General features: G+C 39.4%; 1 protein-coding gene across 1 annotated transcript; it reads left to right on the top strand.

Annotated features, from left to right (window-relative positions):
- Positions 1-5,416: 5,416 nt before the first annotated feature.
- Positions 5,417-22,123, top strand: PGRMC2 (progesterone receptor membrane component 2). The gene is given in 4 exon segments (XM_024745182.1): positions 5,417-5,462; positions 5,465-5,905; positions 18,409-18,564; positions 19,976-22,123. Coding segments are annotated over 4 exon segments (741 nt in total). The 3' UTR covers positions 20,074-22,123.
- The last annotated feature ends 471 nt before the right edge of the window (positions 22,124-22,594 follow it).

The raw sequence follows: 22,594 nt of genomic DNA, 5'->3' as shown, positions 1-22,594 counted from the left end.
AAAGACATCCTCAATCTGATTATGACCCCTTTCCAATATGAATTTTCCAGCAAGAAATGAAAAGTTCAGACATTACATTATCTTATTCTTCTGAATTACAGCCCAAAGTAATCAGTACCGACTTCATGTTAAAGTCCAAAATTATTAACTTCCAACTTGTTAACACTCTTGCGCTTGTGGATTAAAGTTCAAACAACAGGTTTTTTCACTCCATGGCAGTGAGCTTAGCTCCCAAGCCTGAAGCTCCCCTTCCCGCAGAGCGCCTATCCTGTTAAGCTTACCCCAAGCCTCCCTTGTCCTGGGCAGGCCCCCCTGGCATGGGCAGACACCTGTGAAACTTGTGGTATGAAGCAGCAGAGTAGAAAGCACACTTTCTGTGGGCGGCCTGGCTCTCATGAGAAAGGAGAGAGGAAGAAGGTGGGCTGCACACGCCAAACTTACACATCAGGAAACTTGTTAGAAGCGCTGGAATGAGGTATCGAGTGTTATGTTAGTGGCACCCCCTCCATACTTTAAGAAACATCTGATGTGGGAAAGAAGTGTTTTCCCCTAAAATAGAGAAATAGAACAGAATTACAAGAAACAGTCTATCTTATTTAAGAAATATTTATTGAGCTCAAATTTCTAAGCTACATTTGCTGAGAGATTCCTAAGTGAATCAGAGCTGGATGCCGCCTAACAACCAACCACTAACATTTGTAACATAGTCATATATGTCAATCCATATATTTTAGGTTTCTGTTACAGCAGTGCCCTACTTCCAGTACCAATTTTTCTATTACTATCGATCAGGCTTTATTTGCTACCAAACAACCACAAATATCTCAGTGACTTAGAACAGCAGAAACGTATTTCTCACTCATACAACCATGTGTATTAGCTAAGGACTCTTTTCCACTTTGTACTGACCCTAGGACCCTGGCTGATGGAAGCAGCCACCATGTGGAACATTGTTGGGGTGGTAGATTAAATAAGGCCACAAGTTCTTTGTCACTCTTCCCCCCAATCCCCATCAAGAGGTGGAGTTTATTTACCCTCCCCTTGAAACTGAGTTGCCCATGTGACTGCTTTAACCAATAGAATGTGTTATTTCCAAGCCTAAGTCTTACAAACACCTGGAAGCTTTTGCTTTTTGAAGAGTCCTGAGCCACCATGTAAGAAGTCAGGCTACTCTGCAGGAGAAGCCATTTAAACTGAGGCCCTGCAATAACACTGGAAAAAGAAAGGCTCAGCCATTCTAGCATCCCCATCGAGCCTCCAGATTACTCCAGTCCAACAATACCTGGCTGGAACCACATGAGAGACACCAAGCAAGATTACACAACTGCCCATGAGCCCATTCAACCCACAAAACCATTGATGATAATAAAATGGTTACGGTTTTAAGTCACTAAGATTTGGGATAGTTTGTTATGCAGCAATAGGTAACTAAAACTTTCTGTCACTGTGCCAGAAGGAAAGAGCATGAGAAACTGTGCACGGGTTCTTAAAGCTTTTGCTCGCAAGTGACACAGATCACTTCAATCACACTTCAATGGCCATGCTCAGTTGAAAGGAGGGAAATGCAAGTTGGCTACGTGAGAAAAGAAATGGAAAAGAGGGCTTCCCTGGTGGTGCAGTGGTTAAGAATCCGCCTGCCAACGTAGGGGACACGGGTTCGAGCCCTGGTCCGGGAAGATCCCACATGCTGCGGAGCAACTAAGCCCGTGCACCACAACTACTGAGCCTGGGCTCTAGAGCCTGCGAGCCACAAGTGCTGAAGCCTGTGTGCCTAGAGCCTGTGCTCCACAACAAAAGAAGCCACCGTAGGGACTTTCCTGGTGGCACAGTGGTTAGGAATCCGCCTGCCAAGGCAGGGGACACGGGTTTGAGCCCTGGTCTGGGAAGATTCCACATGCCACAGAGCAACTAAGCCCCCACACACCACAACTACTGAGCCTACGCTCTAGAGCCCGTGCTCTGCAATGAGAAGCCACCGTAATGAGAAGTCCACGCACCGCGATGAAGAGTAGGCCCTGCTCGCTGAAACTAGAGAAAGCCCGCATGCAGCAACGAAGACCCCACGCAGCCAAAAATAAATAAATAAAATAAATAAATTTATTAAAAAAAGAAAAGAAATGGAAAAATTTGTTGGGTAGTATGGATACCTCCAGAGAGGGGTCAGGCCTAGAGAGGTACATCTTCCATAGAGATGACAAGTCAATCAGTAAGCAGCGGATTACATTTGTAAGGGAAAGGCAGGGAAGTCATCTGTGGATTTATGGAGGCCTTTGAGTGCCAACTGAGTTTCTGAGATAGCTGAGGACCACTGGAGATAGGTATCTGAGTAAAGGAAATCAGTATACAGGACTAGTCCCTTCATGTAGTAATGAAGGAGGGAAAGACAGAGCAGGCCACCAGTCTGAAAGTTACTACAGTATTCAAAACAAGAGTATCCTACTGGGAGAGACTTTTCCTGTGGGGAGTGGGGGGGGCTTCAAGTGTGAAGTTGAGATGCTTATTTTATCAAGGATATAAAAGAAAATGTTTACTGGGTCCGTGAGCCATGGCCGCTGAGCCTGCGCGTCCGGAGCCTGTGCTCCACAGTGGGAGAGGCCACAACAGTGAGTCCCGCGTACTGCAAAAAAAAAAAAGAAAGAAAGAAAATGTTTAATTCTCATGGCAGAATGTTAATTACCTACCCACCATTTCCCACCCTACTCCCCTGACAACAGAACTTCAGTACTGCTTAGTTCCTCTCTTCCCTCCAAACCAATCAGGAAAAAGAAAACTATACACACATAATTCAGTACCAAGGTAAATCCCAACTGGTCTAAGCCAGTGGTTCTTAACCAGCACCATTTCTCTAGGGAGTGTGTGTGGAATGGAGGGGAAGAGGGTTTTTTTTTTTTCTTTTTTTGGTGTCACAATGCCTTGGGTTGCTATTAAATTTAGTAGAAAGGCACCAGAGATGCTAAATGACCTGCAACGCATGCCACAGTCCTGTATAATAACTGTCAAAAGCCAGATAAACACTAACCAATCATGGTAATCCCATGCTCCTTGTCAGTCACTGTTTTAGGGACTAGCTAGCAACCCAATTCTGGTAAATAAGATATAAGGAGTGGCCAGCTATGAAGCCTCTGGGGTGGTTTCTTCCTGCCTATCGATGTTGTCCCAACCATATGACACCTGGGACTGCTACAGCCATCTTCTCCCTAAAACCAGTGTCTTCCCAAGCTCCCTGTTTCCATTATTGCCACTTCCATTTCCTTTTACCAGGTCCTGAAGCAATTTTGACTTCTCTTAACCATTAACCTTAGGATGACCACTTGAGGTTGGCTTAGGACAGTCTAATTTTACTCCTATTCTCCCAGTGTAATTAACAGTGCCCCCTTTAACTTCGGAAAGTATTCTAGATTGGAGGAGTACAGACTATACATGGTCATTACCCCCAATTAAATCTTGTTCACTCTGCCTCAAGAAAATACCTCTAAAGCAGGGGTCAGCAAACTATGGCCTATAGGCTGTTTTTGTACCTCTGGAAAGTGGGGAAAAAAAAAAAAGTTTTTTACATGTTTAAATGATTGAAAAAAAGTTAACGGGACTTCCCTGGTGGTCCAGTGGTTAAGACTCCACACTACCAATGCAGGGAGCATGAGTTCAACCCCTGGTTGGGGAACTAAGATCCTGCATGCTGGGCAGCACAGCCAAAATAAAATTTTTTTAAAAAGTTAAAAGAATATTTCATGATATCTAAAATTATATCAAATTAAAATTTCAGTGTCCAAAAATAAAGTTTTATTGGAACACAGCCAAGCTCATTCCTTGAAGTATTGTCTATGGCTGCTTTCTCACTACAAGACAGAGTTGAGTAATTATGATAGAGAACACTTAAAATATTAATGTTTGGCCCTTTGAAGAAAAGCTTGCAGACCCCTGCTCTAATGCTGTCATTAGTCCTGCGTTCCCTCACTTCCCTTACTCCTTGCACCAATATGGTAGCCTACAACTGGTTTCCCATTCTTTTCCCCACTCCAATCTTTCATACCAATTCTAGTAGAGAACTCTCTACAGAAGAGTTTTGATCCTGTCACTTGCCTCTTCCATATCTTCAGAGGCTCCTCCAAAACCGGCAATATGAAGTCCAAGCCTAACCCTCGATACTTAAGACTCCAACCTCAAGTCTTCCAGACTGTTCCTCTTCACTACTTAAAGCCAAAATGGACCACTTGCTGTTTCCCTAATTAGCATACCATACGCCCCCACTGCTTGCCCACGTCTCTCCTCCATCCCATCAGTTCCTCAAGATAAAACGAAAACTGTTACTCCCTTGATAAACCTTCATTCGCCACAAGGGTAGTTCACACGCGGGCGGGGACTAGCGACACAAAACAGACTGGGGCGAGAAGGAGCACATCAGATGACTTGAGAGCGTGAGGTGAGGGGTTCAGAATGAGGCTTCAGGGGTGACATTTACACAGGAATTTTAAGGACTCGAGAGGCTAAAAGACTCTACAAGACCCAGGAAGATGAAAAGAAACTGTAAATAAAGCTAAATGCGCGAAAAAAAGGACCACCTCATCCTATTCACTTGCCTCTCGCACCAATGAGAACGTTTCAAGGAAAAACGACACCTTTAGTACAATATCTGAAAGAAAATTCTACAAGAGCAGCCTTGGCTAAAACCACTGGGGAATGGCGCAGACAGCACGTAGATTCCTTTTGCCAAACAATCCCTGGGCGAGCTCCGCGCGCGCTCTCCGCGCCAGGCGACTCCAGCTCCTCGCCAAAACTTCTAGGCTGTAGCTTTGCCTGCGCGCCCACGGTCCGGGCTTCCGGACAGGCGCGACAGCGCCCGGGGGAGAAAGAGACACCCCTCTTCAGTGTGCGAAAGCAGTTATAACTATGCCGCGGCCTCCCACTAGCCACCAGCCCGCCCCCTCGGGAAGGCGTCAGGGAGGGTCCCGCCTCAGCGGCCGCCTCAGCGCACGTGAAGCTCTCGGGCGGAGCCAAAGCGAAGAGGCGGGAGTATGCGGACGCGAACCCTGGCCTGGGAAGAAAAGCGACCCCTGGGCGCACGCGCACAGCGAGGGGACTGGGAGGAGCGTGTCTCCCAGAGGGCTTGCAGAGGAAAGGAGAGCGCGTGGCGCCGCGGCGCACGCGCACGCGCCGTAGTCTCGCCCCGCCCGCGCGCGCGGCCGGCGCACCGTGTTTTCTTCAGACCCGCCCCCCTCTTCTACTTCAACTAGAGGCGAAGAACGAGAGCAGGGAAGTGTGGGGCGAGGTGGGCGGGGCGTCGCACGCGCGCGCGGCCTGCAAAAGGAGGGAGGGGGACGGAGGGAGAGATCCAAGACAACGTTACCGCGTTAACACCCAGTCGGGAGCCGGCCTGACCCCGCCCCCTACCCTCACGCTATTGGCTGGGAGGCCCCACATGGGCGGGGCCGACCGTGGGGTTGGGGAGGGCAGGGGGCGGGGAGGAGAGGAAGGCGCTGGCGGGCAGTGATGGCGGCGGGTGATGGGGACGTGAATTTAGGCACCCTGGGGAGTGGCAGCGAGAGCAGCAGCGACGGTAGCAGCGAGAGCCCGAGCGGCGCGGGAGCGGCAGCAGAAGGGGGCGGCTGGTCGGCTGCTGCGCTGGCCCTTCTGACGGGGGGCGGGGAGATGCTGCTGAACGTGGCGCTGGTGGCGCTGGTGCTGCTGGGGGCCTACCGGCTGTGGGTGCGTTGGGGGCGGCGGGGTTTGGGGGCTGGGGCCGGGGCGGGCGAGGAGAGCCCCGCTGCCTCTCTTCCTCGTATGAAGAAGCGGGACTTCAGCTTGGAGCAGCTGCGCCAGTACGACGGGTCACGCACCCCGCGCATCCTGCTTGCGGTCAATGGGAAAGTCTTCGACGTGACCAAAGGCAGCAAGTTCTACGGCCCCGGTGAGGAGTTGAACGGGGAGGGGGAGGACCCCCTGCAGCTCAAGCGTGACCATCTTATTATGGGGAGGCCCCTGGGCAAAGGGTTAGCTTGCCATCCTTCTCGACATCTGGATCCCCGCGCCTTGTCTCCCGCACCTGAGACGGCCCGCCCCCCACACGCCTCGGCCGCGGGCCCCTCCGGCGTTTACTCCCCCGAAGTCGGGGTCCCAGTGTCGCCCCAGGAGCCAGCTCTCATCTTTCATTTTTCTCCTATCCCATTTCTCCTCGCAGCCTTTTCTTGTGCTGAATTTTTCAAAATCCTGTTAGTTGTCGCCAGTCACGCTGGCCCTCAGCCTTTCCTGAGTTTTCTGATTCCTGGGATCGTTGGGGGCGGGAGAGAAGAAAGATTTCTAAAGTAGGGACCTAAAGTTTTAGGCGCTGTAATTCATAGCTTTCCTTTCTTTACTCTGTGTGTGTGCGCGTGTGTGTGCACGCGCCACTGAGCTTCCTTTTCCCTCTACTACTCCCCATAAGGCCACATTTAGGTACACGGAGTTCCAAGTCCTAGCCCTCTGTAAACTCCTGTCATATAAGCAACACCTCGACTCTTTTTTTTTTTTTTAAAAACGGGTTTTGGTACGAAGATGCTTTCCAAGATTAACAATATATGTGGGATGAGGCAAACCTGAATGCAGATCCTAATAAATACTGGCAAGGATCTTCGCCCAGAGTTTTGGGGGTGGAGCTCATATACCCAGCAGGCGTGCCTGTCGGGTTTCTCTCTTTTATCTTTTTTTTTTTTTTTAGTAGGAAGGCAAGTATTCAACTACACGTTGATTATGATTTACTGTGTTTTCACTGAGGAGCAAAAACTTAAAACAGCTATAAATTCATACCCCCCAGGCACCAGTGCTGCAAGTTAAAGATTTTTAAAACTTTGCTTTCAGAGAACTGTGTGTGTGTAGGGTGTTTGGTTTAGAAACCCTTCCTTTACAATGTAGTTATAGCATACATTTCAGATTATGTTAATAAACTTCAGTTCAGACTCATGGAACCTGTTGGTATACCATAAAACTGATCAACATTGTACATGCTGGTTGTGTAGTTATTCTGAGCTTTAAAAAAGTGACTACAATAAAAGTAAATAAAATTAGAGACCTAGAGTGACCTGTTATTCGAAAGAGTACATCCAAGTCTTAAAGTCAAGGGGGTTGGCAAGTCTAAAAACAAGTTGGTTTCCTCTGTAATCTGTTAGTCCATGAGATTTATTGATACTTGCAAATATATACTTACGATTTCTGTGCTTAGTGGCTGGAAGGTATTTTAGAAGTGCTTTGGTTTGTTGTTAATTAGAGGTAAGAAATTGGAGATTCTACATGTTGAACTATTTATTTCTTAGTGCCTTGTATTTTCTGTATATATTTATAGTACATTCAATCCAACCAAGTCACAGATAGCTTATTAAGTACTTGCTTCTCGTTGTATAAAAATGAAAACCAGATGTCTGCCTACTCATATCAGCTGAAATAGTTAATACTTTTTTTGTTTACTTATGAGCATGGGGGATAAGACAATAGGGCCAAAGTACAATATTTAAACGGACAGACCAAATTAAATAGTTTTTTTTTTTTTTAGTCAAGGATTTACACAGTATGTGTGTTCGATGATTAGAAATTGTGTACAGGTTTAGATTTTTAATACAGAGCTTAACCAAACTAAAAACTCTGCCTTTGTACCCCTATCTAAACTGACAGTGAAGCAACCAAAGTATTAGTACAAAGAAGCATATCGGTCCTCACACATTATGCCTTGCCACTATCTGAAAATAGCTAGGAGAAACAGCCTTAGACACAGTTTGGCAGGATCCAGTGGCAAATGTTCTGCAACAGAAATTTTAAAATTGAGTCATAGTTGTAATGTAGATAGCCTTTGTGTGGCTTGAGCCAGTGAGGGGGTTCCTGGTAACAACAGAGGAGTCAGCTTTAGGTTAGCTTCCACTGATTTCCAGGTTCTAATGAACAGGCTAAGAGTGATATTCAGTTATTTTATTCTAAGTACTTATCAATTAACAACCTAACAGAGATATTTGGAATATTTTATTATTGAAAGGAACCTTAAAGGTAGCCAGATCATCTTAGGGGCTGAGAATATATTTCACATTAAGAGAAGATAAAACACTTCCCAAAAGTCTTGAAGCCAAATTTCTGGCTATGAAACAGACATAAGTTCGGTTTTGGTTTTAATTTTTTATTTTCATCCTCAAATCAATTAAGCAGTTTTGTAGCAGAATAATTCAGAAGTAAAAATCCTTACCTGAGACTCTTAGTAGCTGAAAGAATGAGCTAAGGGAGCTAGAAAACCTAGTTTCTGTGCCTAATCAATATCTACTCCCATTTATCAGTAATGGTTTTAGAGTTAGATTGTTTTGTGAGGCTTTTTCTGTGTTGAAGATATTTTTAGCCATACATTTTTAAAGTTTGGGTTGTTAAAAAATTAAATATTGGCAGTTTAATTTAGTGGAGTAAACACATATTGGCAAACAGTTGTCATTAACTACATTTGTCAATATTAAATTTAGTAACAGTTCAGGCAGTTGGCCAGCATGTGAGGAAAGTGGTCATGTAAGAAACAGTGAATGTGGGAGGAGAAAGGAACCAGATTTGTTAAGCACCTACTACATCAAATCCATTAATTTGTCATCTCCACAATGCTTCAGTGAGATTAGTGAGTATTCTGTCTTTCAGATGGGGAGCCTGAGGTTTAGGAATTTGAGGTAAATTGGCTTGGGTCACACAGACGTGGTATTCAAATCCAGACATATTTGACCGCAAAGCCTATCTGTTCTATTTCAGGTATACTGCATTCTGGGATAAACTTAAAGAGAATCTCACTGCTGTTATTTTTTATACCCTCTCCTAGTTCCATAACGATTTAAAGCCTCAAAGAAACACACTTCATGGCTTTATGTTGTGCTGTTTGATATGGTAGCCGCAAGCCACATGTAGCTTTTTAAATTTAAATTAATTAAAATTAAATATAATTAAAAATTGAGTTCCTCAGTTGCACTAGCCATATTTCAAGTGCTCAGTACCCACATGGCTACCGTACTATACAGTGCAGTTTATAGAGCATTTCCGTCTTCCCATTGAGTTCTGTTCAACAGCATTGATTCTAGAGGTCAGGGTAGAAGGAGTAGGAAACTCCATTTGGGGCTTATTATCTCATTTAATTTTCAGACAGCCCTAGGAAATAAGTAATGTTCCCATTTTACAAACGTGGAAACTGAAACTCAGAGAGATTTTGCCCCAAGTCACATATCTAGTAAGTAGCCAAGCTAGAAATCAAACCCAGTCTAACAGGCTTCATAGGCTATCCCCTCCCACTGTATCACAACATAATATAATTTCACGTTTCCATAGTCATAATAGATGAGGAAGACTCCAACAGATAGTATAATTTTAAATAATTTGATGTAATATTACTGCAGTGGAATTAAAACAGTGTTTTTTATTCTTTAGAATGGCAAGAAATTATACAATTGACCTTTCTAATAGTTTATCTGCGTTTCTGATATTTAGATATATAGCTTCCCCCATTATTCCATGTATTCTTTGACATATACCAAAGCTGTATTTTCTCCAACATACCATTTAAATTCCACTGGAAAGGAAAGAAGTATATACAAAGTACCCCATGAGATGCCTAATATTTAGGAGGTGGGGGAAAGGAGCACATTTACCTTTCATGTGTCTTTCCTCCTTTTTTAACTTTATGTTCAATATGTGAGTTTTATTTGTAGTTTGAAGAATTGCAGGTGAAGCAACAGTTTAGGCATATAGACAAACCTATTCCTTCATCAATGTCCTACTGACACTACCCAGCTCTCATCCTAGCTTCTTTGAAGCCAACTGGGTCTGTGTTAGGTCTAATGCCCATACACATTCATTACCTACTATTCATTACCTGCCAATCAGATAAAGGGATCAGCTAAGTCTTCTGATGAATTTTGATACTCTGCTCAAATTTATACTAGTAATTTCTACAGTACCTTCTTGTTTGGCTCTTCTGAGTTCAACATCATTCCAGTGTTTTTAATCTAAGAGGGAATTGTATTTGTATTAAATACTAACACAAAGTATAATAGGATAGCTTAAAGCATGTATAAGACCAGAAGATGTTATTCAGGTTGGAGGAAAGGAGTACATTTAGTAACATCTGGAGTTAGCCATTCAAGTTCTTTTATAATAGTTCTTTCAACAGTGTAACATAGATCACTCCTCCCCCACGTACTTGTGACAGACATCACTAAATAACTGCTGTACTCTTAGAGCCAGCATCTTGTCTCAAGATCTTTAATATAGGATTTCATCTCCACTTTTAAACTCTAAGAAGGAATTGCCTGGATTTCATTACATTGTTGCCTAGATAAGATGTTTTGAGAAATGAGAGTTCTCTGAGTCTTCAAAACATTTGCCTCCCTACCCTCATGGAGTTTATGGTCTGTTGAGGAAGACAGATGATAAACAAGCATTCAATACATGATTATAGTCTGTAATTAAATATGATGTGAAATAAATGAATAGGATATGTAATAGAGGTTAACAAAGGACTTTATTTAGATCAAACGGTTAAGACAGGTACCTTATTTATATTGGTTTGTCAAGAAAGTGAGGATTGATACCTAAGCAAAAACCTGAAGGAGCCAGCCTTACAAAGATTGGGTATATCAATGTTTTGAAGCTATCTAAGCACTAGATCTAGAACTGATACTGTGTTAATCGGCAGAGGAAGAAACATCCTTATCACCCTTACTGATTTTCAGATTTGACTTGAGGCTTCATTTGATTAGTGTTACCTCAGTGCTTCTTTTTCCCTCCTTTTACTTTTAACCAATCTGTGTTTTTTTTTCCTTATAAATAACATATAGCTGATTTTTTCATTAAATTTAATATCAATACTGTCTTAACAACTTAATTAGTTTATTTTTTTATTCCTTCCACGTTTTCTCCCCTACTGATTTTTTTAAAATTTATTTTATTAAAGTATAGTTGATTTACAATGTTGTATTAATTTGTACTATGCAGCAAAGTGTTTCAGTTATACATACATATACATTCTTTTTTATATCCTTTTCCACTGTGGTTTATCACAGGGTATTGAATATAGTTCCCTGTGCTATACAGTAGGACCTTGTTTATCCGTTGTCTGTATACTAGTTTGCATCTGCTCACCCCAAACTCCCAATCCATCCCTCCCCAACTCCACCCACCCCTTGGCAGCCACAAGTCTGTTCTCTATGGTCTGTGTGTCTGTTTCTGTTTCACATCCCCCTACTGATTTGGATGCATTCTATTTCTATTCTTTTGGTGATAAGATTCTTTTCCTTCAGTTTTTGCTATAGAATATAAGAATGTTAACCAAACATTTTTGTATGAATTAGAAAGAACTCTTTAAGACACTTCACTGCCATTTGACAGAATATTTCTTAATATTAAATATACAAAACTATCATGTATACAAATGTAAGTGGTGTCCCCTGGAGTTATATGGTACATAGCCATATATTGTGGCCCTGGTTAGAAAGCATTAACTCTAATCCCTCCCACATTCCATTTTTTCTATGTTATTACTATTAGACTTCTAGTTTTACTGCAGTTTTTAAAACTCTACCCCCAAATTGGTTAAATTATTAACTTCTTTTTTAAGAGTCGATCTTCATTTAAATTTACCAACATAGTTACCATTTTCTTTATTCACTGTCATTTCTTGCATCTCATTCCTTTGTTCAGGGTTCAGTTTTCATTTTAGTGAGGTACATCCTATAGCTTTTTTCATTGATAGAAAAAGATTCTGTGTCTATCTGCCCTCACTCAGGAATAATAGTATAGATGTAGGATATAAAATGTGGGTTAACTGTTTTTTTAACTCATATCCTCGATAATGGCTTTTTTAGTTTTTTGTTTTCTTTTTCTTTTTTTTTTTGGCTGCGTTGGGTCTTAGCTGCAGCACGCAGGATCTTTCGTTGTGGCGTGTGGGCTCCAGAGCACAGGCTCAGTAGCTGCAGTACACGGGGCTCTGTAGTTGTGCTGCACAGGCTCCAGAGCACGTGGGCCCTGTAGTTTGCAGCACACAGGCTTTATAGTTGAGGTGCGCAGGCTCGGTAGTGCAGCATGCGGGCTCATTTGCCCCACGGCATGTGGGATCTTAATTCCCTGATCAGGGATCGAACCATCACCTACATTGGAATGTGGATTCTTAACCACTGGACCACCAGGGAAGTCCCCTTAATTTCTTAATAATTTTAAGTAAACATACTATATCTCTTTAATCTGCTTCTGTTATCTTATTCTTGGGATACCATTTCTCATATCTGTTCTGTGTGCTCACCCCTGCATGGTAGTTTGTTTCTTCATGTAGTTATAACTTTTATTACAAAATTCAGCAATTGCTGTCTTTTTGTTTCTTGAATATTTTCTGTGCTGTTCCATGAGCCCTGGGTTGTGGAAGTCTCCCTGTGGAGTGGTTTGGGGTATGCCTCAATGGAAGTTTCTGGAAAAAAAAATTTTTTTATTAGGTAATACGTGCTCAAGATAGAAAAATTTTAAAGGGTATATAGTAAAAGATAGTCTCCTTCCCACGACCCAGCCACCATGTTCCCCTCCCTAGAGGTGAGGAACCAGTCTGAGTATCTGAGTCTTGTTCCAGAGCTATTCTCTGCAAGTGAAGGCATGTGGGTATGTACACCCCTCCCATGCACTAATTGTAGCATACTATACAAACCTTTAACAATATTTTAATATATTGAGAGCCTTTCATATCAGTTTAAAGAGAACCATTTCATTCTTTTGAATGTGTGCATAAATTCTATTATATGAATATATCATAATAGTCCACTTTTTTTTTTTTTTTTTTTTTTTGCGGTACGCAGGCCTCTCACTGCTGTGGCCTCTCCTGCTGCGGAGCACAGGCTCCGGACGCGCAGGCTCAGCGGCCATGGCTCATGGGCCCAGCCGCTCCGTGGCATGTGGGCTCCTCCCGGACCGGGGCACGAACCCGTGTCCCCCGCATCGGCAGGCGGACTCTCAACCACTGCGCCACCAGGGAAGCCCAGTAGTCCACTTTTAATGAACATTTGTTTCCAATCTCTTGTTATTACATGGTACTGCTCTAAATATTCATGTATCATTTTAAACGTGAGTAAAATCATAATTATCTATCAAATAAATTCCTAGACGTAAAATTACTGAGTCTTAGGGTATGGACATTTTTAATTTGGGTACTTATTTCCGAATTGCCCTCCAGAGACATTGGACCAATTTACACTCACACGAAAATGCCTGTTTCTCACCCTTTTGCCAAAAATGTGATATTAAACTTTTTGGTCTTTGTCAATCTGAGCAGTTAAAATAGTATTTCAATATTATTTTAATTTACATTTCTCAGTGAGGTTGGACATCCTCAAAAATTTGAGTCATTTATGTTTCCTTTCCTACAAATTATCTATTCATATATTTTTTGCCACATTTTTTTCAATCATGACTATTTTATTGCTGCTGGGCTTTGTATCATACTTAAAGCTTTTTTGCACTTAAAGATTATTTTTTAAAATCTGTAGTTTCTTAATACTTTTATGGTTTTAGTTTGTTAGTTCCACTTGGAATTTATTTTAAGAAGTGAAGTAAGCATCCAACTTTTGTTTTTGTTTTCTTACAGAGGGCTGTTCAGTTATCCCAACATCATTTATAGAATAACTTCTTTTTCCCAATACTTGCTGTATTACCATTACTGTTTGTTAAATTCCAACAGATATTTAAATCCATGCTATTGTATTTTTTTCACCTTAGAGTTCTCATTCTACCTGGGCTAGGTGAACTCAGGCCCCACCCCCACAAACGGCACAGGCCTGGGGTTTTAATTTTTCAAAGTCTTCCCTGCCCCCAGCCCAGCCTTGAGCCCTGAGGCCAGGGCCACTAGCTCAACCCACAGTATTGCTGAGAGCCTCCTAGTTTGAATTTTTGAAGCAAGGTTGAGTTTTCAGTTCCTCTTAGAATTATAGTAGTCAAGAGATTATCTGGTTTGACCTCCAATTTTAGGCATGTAAAATTTGCCCAAGGTCAAGTGTAGGGTGCGGCCTCGAACCCAGGTATCTTAACTTCTTAAGAGGTATTCTTTCAGTTTTACCATGCTACCTTCTCTCTAAAAGTCCTGGGAGTTCCTAGAGCTAAGTATAAAAAAATAATATCTATTAGTTGGATTTCATTTAGTCACTTTTACATATTGTTTCATTTGTTCCTAGGCACATTATAACCTTATTTGGAATAAATTACTCAATACCAAGTATTATTAGATTTTTTTTAACTTACTTTAATAATCACAGAAGACTATTGTCAGAACATGCCAGAAAACTGGGCTGTTTATAAACTTTAATGAATTAAAGTTTGTCTCTGAGAGCTATGGTTTTTATACCATGGAAATAACTAAAACATTCTGGAATTTTCTCTTCTTCATAAATACTAATGTAGATACATAATCACCTTAATAGTCACAAAATTATGTGTTACATATTTTAGATATTTTATTTACTTCCTCCTGGAATTGTTTATTCATTAAATTATTCTTTAAAACATTGTTTTACAGTGACCATATGTTGTTGCCTTCAAAAATATGTCACCCCATTGTCACTTGATTGTATTAAAGTAAGCAGTTTCAGGATACAATAACTAGTAGATTTACTGATTTTTGAACTTTAAAAATCTGTATCATAAGTGGTATTAACTCTTAAAACTGTTAATGAAATCTGAATTCTAACTAGTATAATGTCATTTCGGTGTATTTAACAATATTGTGGAAATAAGATTTATCATTAAAATGATGTCCTAGGATATTTGTTATATATGTACATTTAAGAGAATCTGTCTTGGCTAAATAATTGGGTACATTTTTTGTAGCAAGAATTTTCTTGAAACTGTAAATCTAGTTTTGTATTAGCACTATATTTTAGTCTTTGATAAAGCAAGAGTATAATTTGCTTAGTTATTACTGAAATGTTAATATCTAAATGAGCCTTAATCAAAACAATCTGATTAATTTAAGCGAGATTTGAGTGTGTGTGTGTGTAAATTATACCATACTGAAGACCTAATACCATTTAAAATTTGCTTTCCTTGGGTAGCTCTCTGCTATTATTGTATTATGGATAGCCAAGAGTAGTTATCAAAATATTAGAATCAGTAACATTTAGGTCTGTTATGTAAGGAGGTAGTGGAAAAGGGAGGTATTACTGACTTCTTAGATATGGTTTTGATTGTGTTAGGGATGCAGAGAAATATACTTTAACTGGACCTCAAATCCTCCTTTTTCTATGCAACTCATCCTTTTCCAACTCTAGTTCTGAATCTTTATATTACGTTCTTTATGGTCTTACAGGAAAAAGTAAAGAAAACTTTTCAAAAAATCCTTTTCAGAAGTTAAATGCTTCTTGGGGGAAATTGGAAACATGTGGAAAGGACAGCAATACAAAGAGTGGGAAAATATGTTAATCACTGAATCATTCTTTTCAAGAGTTAACAAAACATCATTTTGTCTAGAATTAGGCTTGGGTTATTAACTGTTGACTCAAGTTCACTCTAAGTTAGCCAAACCAAAAAAAGAACATCATTCCCTCTTAGGGAAGTTGGCAGACAATTTTACTAAAGAATACACTGTTATACGTTAATATACTCAAAGATGGAGGGTTTTATGACTCCTATTTTTTATAGTGATCATCTTTTCTTCTCTCCTGTTTACCATTTGGATATGTTTTAAGGTTGATACGTATCCTGAAGTAGATTGACTTTTGTAGGCCAGGGAGGTAAATATTATAACACAATGCTAAGAAAAGCTGATGATTTCTAAAAAAAAAGCTTCTTTTGTTAATGCCCTTCCATTTTGATTTAACAGGTATTCTAAAATAGCCATTTCCCTGAAATTTTGTGATTAGTGAAATGCTCCAGTTTTCAGGATTGTCACTCCATCTTTGGGTTTGTGGGTCCTCTGTGTGTTTTCTCAAGATGTGCTGTGTTTGGTGTAGTCAGAAAAGTGGAAATGTTACTTCCCAGTTCTGTCAGTAATTTTAGGCAAGGCACTGAATGCCTCTGTTTCTATTTGTCTGCCAAATAGGGAGGGCAAAAAACTGTCCCTTCCACTTTGCAATACTATGAGAGAGGAAAGTGAGATTGCTAGCAAATTCTCCAAAAAGTTGAAATTCTCATTTTACATTTGTAGTTTTTTATAGCCTTGATCAATTTTATTTTTTTCTTTTGTGTGTTTGACTAATCACTGTTTTAAGTTTGTACGCATTGGTCCAGTTAGCATTAAGAGGCTATATATTGGGCTTCCCTGGTGGCGCAGTGGTTGAGGGTCCGCCTGCCAATGCAGGGGATACAGGTTAGTGCCCCGGTCTGGGAGGATCCCACATGCCACGGAGCGGCTGGGCCCGTGAGCCATGGCCACTGAGCCTGCGCGTCCAGAGCCTGTGCTCCGCAACAGTGAGAGGCCCGCGTATTGCAAAAAAAAAAGAGCCTATATATTATTCACAGATTTTTTTTTGTCATTGTTGCTTCTTAAGAAAAAAATCACATTAGTTCTCTCTGTATATACATAAATGTGTGTGTGTGTGTGTATATATATTTTTTTTTTTTTTTTTTTTTTTTTTCTCCATCTCCTGAAAACAGCCATTGCCACAAAGCATGTGGAGTTATATACCACAAAAAAACACAACTGCTTTAAGGTGGACTGCTTTTCTTTCCCTAGGGACTGTTCTTGCTTAGTTTTAAAAGTTAACATTGGGAATTCCCTGGCGATCCATTGGTTAGAACTTGGTGCTTTCACTGCCAGGGCTGGGGCTCAATCCCTGGTGTCGGGAACCTGCAAGCCAGGTGGCATAGCCAAAAAAAAAAAAAGTTAAATGTTTCTCATAAAAAAGAATGAAATAATGCCATTTGCAGCAACATGGATGGACCTAGAGATTATCATAAGTGAAGTCAGTCAAACAGAGAAAGACAAATATATGATATCACTTGTATGTGGAATCTTAAAAAATGATACAAATGAACTTTTTTACAAAACAAATAGACTCACGGACTTAGAAAACAAACTTATGGTTACCAAAGAGGATGGCGGGGAATAAGTTAGTAGCTTGGGCTTAACATATACACACTACTATATATAAAATAGGTAAGCAAGGACCTACTGTATAGCACAGGGAACTATACTCATTATCTTGTAATAACCTATAATGAAAAAGAATATATATATATATCTGAATCACTTTGCTGTACACTTAAAACTAACAGCATTGTAACAGACTTAAATTTAAAAAAAGAAAAAAGTTAATGTTTCTCCAAAATAATTAAATCCAATTAAAGAACTTCAGATTTTACTTTGTAAATAGAAACAGTATTAGATTTCCTTCTCTCAAACACTTTTTGAATGTCAGTTGTCATACCTTTTTGAATGTCAGTTGAGATAATGGGCAAAGTTTGAAAGTTACAAATGTTGGCCAGTTGTAAATAGTGTCCCATTTTCTTATATAGAAGACAAATTTAAAAGTATAAAATGATAGCCTAAGTTTATATTAATAGGGAAATGATTAAATAAATTATAGGTGTATCCACTCAGTGGGAAAATATATAACCCTTAAATGATAATTGTGATAGTCACCTAATATTAAGCAGCAATATGGAAAGTACTTAAGAACAGGAAAGCAGGAAAAAGTACTTTACTGGAAGTATTGCCTTTATTTTCATGTTAATATATTAATACCTAATAATGCTACTTTTTAAATTTATTAAGGCCACTTTTTCCATGCAATTAAAAAAGAAATGAGTTTTCCTACATCCAATGAACTTTATGGTGCAGTGCTTTCTGTAATTCAAATTAATGTTTATAAATGTTTAGATTTTTGTCTATTTAATTTTTGAATTCTATTCTTAAAAGTATAGATGCTTTTCTGACACATAACCTTCAATTTCGAAAATGATTTCAAATATGAATATGGCTATAATCATTATTTTGCTCATTTAAAAATCAGGGGATTTCCATTTTTTTCTACTTGTGTACTTCTCATTAGAAAATGCTTTATTCTGTTATATGTGAAGTAAAACTTTCCTCTCCATTCTCCAGAAATGTTGCCACTGTAAAGTGCTTGGTCTGTATTCTTCCTGGTGTTTTCTTGTGCATATACAAACGTGGGTGAAATGTGCATATATGTATATCTTTTTTTAAATTCAAAGTGAGTCATACTATATAATTTGCTGAATTGCTTTTTTCAATTACTATATCATGGACTTCTTTCTGCGCCTGTACATATAGAGTTATCTTATTCTAAGAAATTTCTTCTCATTATCCTATTTAGTGTCTGTGCATGTTTTGAAATTAAGGCTGTGTACCACATAAGAGTCATGAGGTTTCCTTTATTTGACTTTTTCATTTGAGACATTCTAACATAGGGTTAGATAATCTAAATAATTTCTTTTTTTTCCCAGCGGGTCCATATGGAATATTTGCTGGTAGGGATGCCTCCAGAGGACTGGCGACATTTTGCCTAGATAAAGATGCACTTAAAGATGAATATGATGATCTCTCAGATTTGAATGCCGTACAAATGGAGAGTGTTCGAGAATGGGAAATGCAGTTTAAAGGTACCTTCATTTTGTTGGGTTCTTTGCAAATATTAACTATATGGCCAAAGAAAGTACATACTATTTCATTACTAAAGAGCCTAAGGATGCTGTCTGTTTTCACTGCCATCATTATTTGATGATAAACATAGCTAACTATCAAAATGATTGTTACATGTGCTTATTATTTATAAAATCCATATTTAAAAATTGGCTTGTTACAAACTATAAAATTTATAAAAATTGTGACACCTTTAGTCTTATAAGGCTTGTTCATTAAGGTATAGTTTTTTAAATATAGAATTTAAAACAATTATTTAAAACAATTAATTAGTGATATTGATACTATAATTTTAGTTTATTCTAAAATGATTTTCTTGATCTTACCTTCAAACCATAAAGGAAAAATGTCATTCTCCTTCATTACATGCTCATGACATCAATTTTTACCGCCTCTGTGAACACTCTGGACTGCTATTTATGTGACCTGTGGATCCCTTGGAATACTTCTTCTGGCTTCTTGGCACTTATACTGGTTTTGCTATACAAAGCAGTCCTCCTGTCTTATCCTCTCGGTTTGTCAGTTAATTTGCTTAAACTAGGTTCAGAGTCTTGACCAAGAAATGACTAAACGTGTTATCACCTTGGACATAACGATGTTCTAAATTAAACACCTGGTAACATAAAAACAAGCAATGTAACCGAGATCTAAGAAGAGAGTTTGATAGGAGAAAGAACAATAATGTACTAGGCACCACGTATCGGGAACTCAGAGAACACAGGATAATAAGTAACGAGTGAATTTTCATCTTCTCATTTGGTTTGTTTTCTTAGGGACTACTAGCATGTGTCACATCTTCTCCCCAATAATATTTCCTGGTTGGATCTACTTTCCATGTGATTTTCCACGTCATGTACTCTTTCTCCCCAAGAAAGTAACCATTAACTTTTTTATGGTCTTCTAACTGTTGGAAATGCCCTACATTGTCTATCTAATGACAATCCTTTGGGCTATTAAAATGTAAAGAACTATTCTGAGACTCACAGTGCACATTAGAGTTAAACCAGTTTCAAAGTACACGTCCTCATACCTATTCCAAGAGCCTGGCATGGGTGACTCCAAGATGGGTCCTGGATGTGCATACATTTTTTTTAAAGGTCTCCAAGTGATTCTGATGCAGTGTCCTTGATTAGGAACTGGTTGTATGGAACACTCTCCTGCAAAAGCACAATTCCCAAGCTTTATGAGTTCCCTGACCTTGTTTTCTTTTGTTCAAGTGTTACATGAGTACAAAGACTGGACAAGGTAAACAATAGGAAAAACTTACCTTGTTCTATATGACTCTAAAGGAAGCATACACCTTCCCTGCTGTATAATGGAATAGTGAGACAAATTTGATCGCTACTGATTTTCTTTTGATGTATCTTTCAGAAAAATATGATTATGTAGGCAGACTCCTAAAACCAGGGGAAGAACCATCAGAATATACAGATGAAGAAGATACCAAGGATCACAATAAACAGGATTGAACTTTGTAAACAACCAAAGTCAGGGGCCTTCAGAACTGCAATTCTTACTCCCTTTCACAGAATGTCCAGCGTCTTTGGGTTTGGTTCACCTGCTGCAAAAAAACATTCAACAGATTGTTTGTACAAGCTAAATGAGTCTCACTATGAAGATTCGAATACTAGACATTATGCTGCCAGACTCATTTGTTGCAGTTGTTTGTAATGTCTGGTGGGGCTTCTTCATCCTGAAAAGAAGGAGACAGGGATTTTTTTAAAGAGCAAGAAAGTCACAAGATTACTTTTCCTTTTCTCTTTTTTTTTTAAATCAAAGACAACCTGATACGTATTTGCTACTTAAGTGTACGGATCTCCTTAAAAAAACAGCAAGGAATTCCTACTTCATGCGCTGGGTCTGTTTTAGCAATGAGGGAGGGGGGTTGGTGCCCATCAGTCTGAGTAGTTAAGGCTACTGAAACACTAAGATGTGACTCCCCGAGTTTTTCTTTTTGGGTTTTGTCAGAGAAAAGAAAAAAACTTTTATTTCTAAGAAATTTTTGGAAATTAGAAAAAGGGGTTTCAGGTGTATTTAAGTCAAAGCTAATTCCCCAACAGTAAGATCATTTGAAACTGGTTTTTATCCCTTTCCTTCCCCTAGATCAAATCAATATTAATTGTGCCTTATTTCACTTACATAGACTTGAATTATTTTTAGGAAAAGCCCCTATGTGAATTCAGAAGTCACTACAAGCAGCATTGAGACTGAAGTTGGAATATTCTGTTGACCGCAAAACCTTGATGTCATTCTGTGTATATAGAATGTAAAAGGAATATTCAGTGTTACTGCCATATATGTTAATATACACAAACTTAATTAGCATTGTCATGGCCAAATGCATTCCCCCATGCTTTTCTCTTTTCAAAAAAAAAATTGAAAAACAAATCAACAACTCTATCCCCTAACAGCTGCCTAATTTTAGGAGTCTTGACTCTCACAACTCACTGGTGTGGGTGCATGAGGCCGTAGTATGGATGTCGTGTGGGTGTGTCTGAGTGTGTGTGAGAGCGCCTTGGAAGGGATCTGCAGATACTGTAAATACCCGTACCATTTTAATAAAGCATGTACAATAAACCAAAATAAGCTTGAGTTGGACTTTATATACAAACTGTAAGCCAGTGCATTATCATATGGGAGTTGAGATTGTGTATTTGATTCAAGATAAGGAAAAATCTTGGAAATGAAAGGCAGGCACTGGTTAACCAAGTTGTACACATTGTACCACATTCACTGTAACTTTAGGAAGAAATTCCACTTTGTGGAACATTCTCAAGAGATCTGAGATTATTCAGGTAAGAATTGATATATTAAAATGTACATATTTTTTCTTTATATTTTGATGCCAACTGATAATACTAGAAGTAATAGCACTCCAGGTGGTAGTTATTGAACACAAAACAATAAAGGATATTGTACTGATTGATAGGTATTAAATTCTTCTATTGTTAGTTTGAAAAAGCTCTTACTACAAGCCCGATGTGTGTCCATTATTTGATTGCATCATGACTATTTAGATTCTTAATTGGAGACAAGTTATACCAAAAAAGACAATTTTATTTAATAAGTCAGCAGTTAGAGAAAAGAATTCTCCTGCTTTACGAGTATAATATATGCAGAAGCCATCAAAGAAAGAGGAACTTTTAACTGCAGTAATAAGCTAAAGTATGTAAAATACTACATTCTATTGTGTTCAGTCTTGGAATGTTTTGTAGAAAATGATGAACTTCAGCCAGATCTTTGCTGAAGACTGGTTGTAACAACTGAAGAGTGTTGGTAAATGGTTTGTGTGTTTTTATGTAAAATATTTTCTGAACAGATTTGTTAGTATGTGTCCTCTGGAGTAAACTGATATATATGAATCATTTGAGCCTAAACTTAAGAAGTAAATCTACACTTGTGAATAGAGAAACCCTAAATATTCATGCAGTAAAAATTATGTAGTCTGTTAAGAAAAATGAGTAATGTTGTGCTTTGGACTTGAAATAAAGTGTTCTATGGACAATTCCTCAATTTCAATTGAGTGTTCTCATTCTCAGGAAGTTTGGTGGGCAGTCAGTCATTGAGTAAGGGGACGGGACCTGTGGTGGCATTGTTGCTGTTGTTTCTCCCTTAACCACTATTTCCCTAACTTGCCTGATTATTAGAACCACTTGAGGTGCTTAAAATACAAATTCTTGGTCCCCAGTCAAAACCTACCACCCACTGAGCCAGAATGGAAAGAGAATGAGTCTCGGACTCTATTTGTAAGAAGTGCCTTGGGTAATTCTTATGATCAGAATTTTCAAATGTGAGAAACACCACACCAGTCTTTTCAAGTTATACAATTTACCCTTGAACAACAACGGTTTGAACTGTGTGGGTCCACTTTATTTTCTTCAGTATTACAGTACTTCATGATCCACATTTGGTTGAATCTGTGGATGTGGAACTGCAGATCCAGAGGGCCGTAAGGGGAATTTCACTCAGCACAGGTCGGTACCTCTGAAC

This window comes from Neophocaena asiaeorientalis, unplaced genomic scaffold (genome assembly GCF_003031525.2).
Source record: "Neophocaena asiaeorientalis asiaeorientalis breed wild unplaced genomic scaffold, Neophocaena_asiaeorientalis_V1.1 scaffold65, whole genome shotgun sequence".
Lineage (NCBI taxonomy): Eukaryota > Metazoa > Chordata > Mammalia > Artiodactyla > Phocoenidae > Neophocaena > Neophocaena asiaeorientalis.
This window is presented reverse-complemented; position numbering and strand designations above follow the sequence as displayed.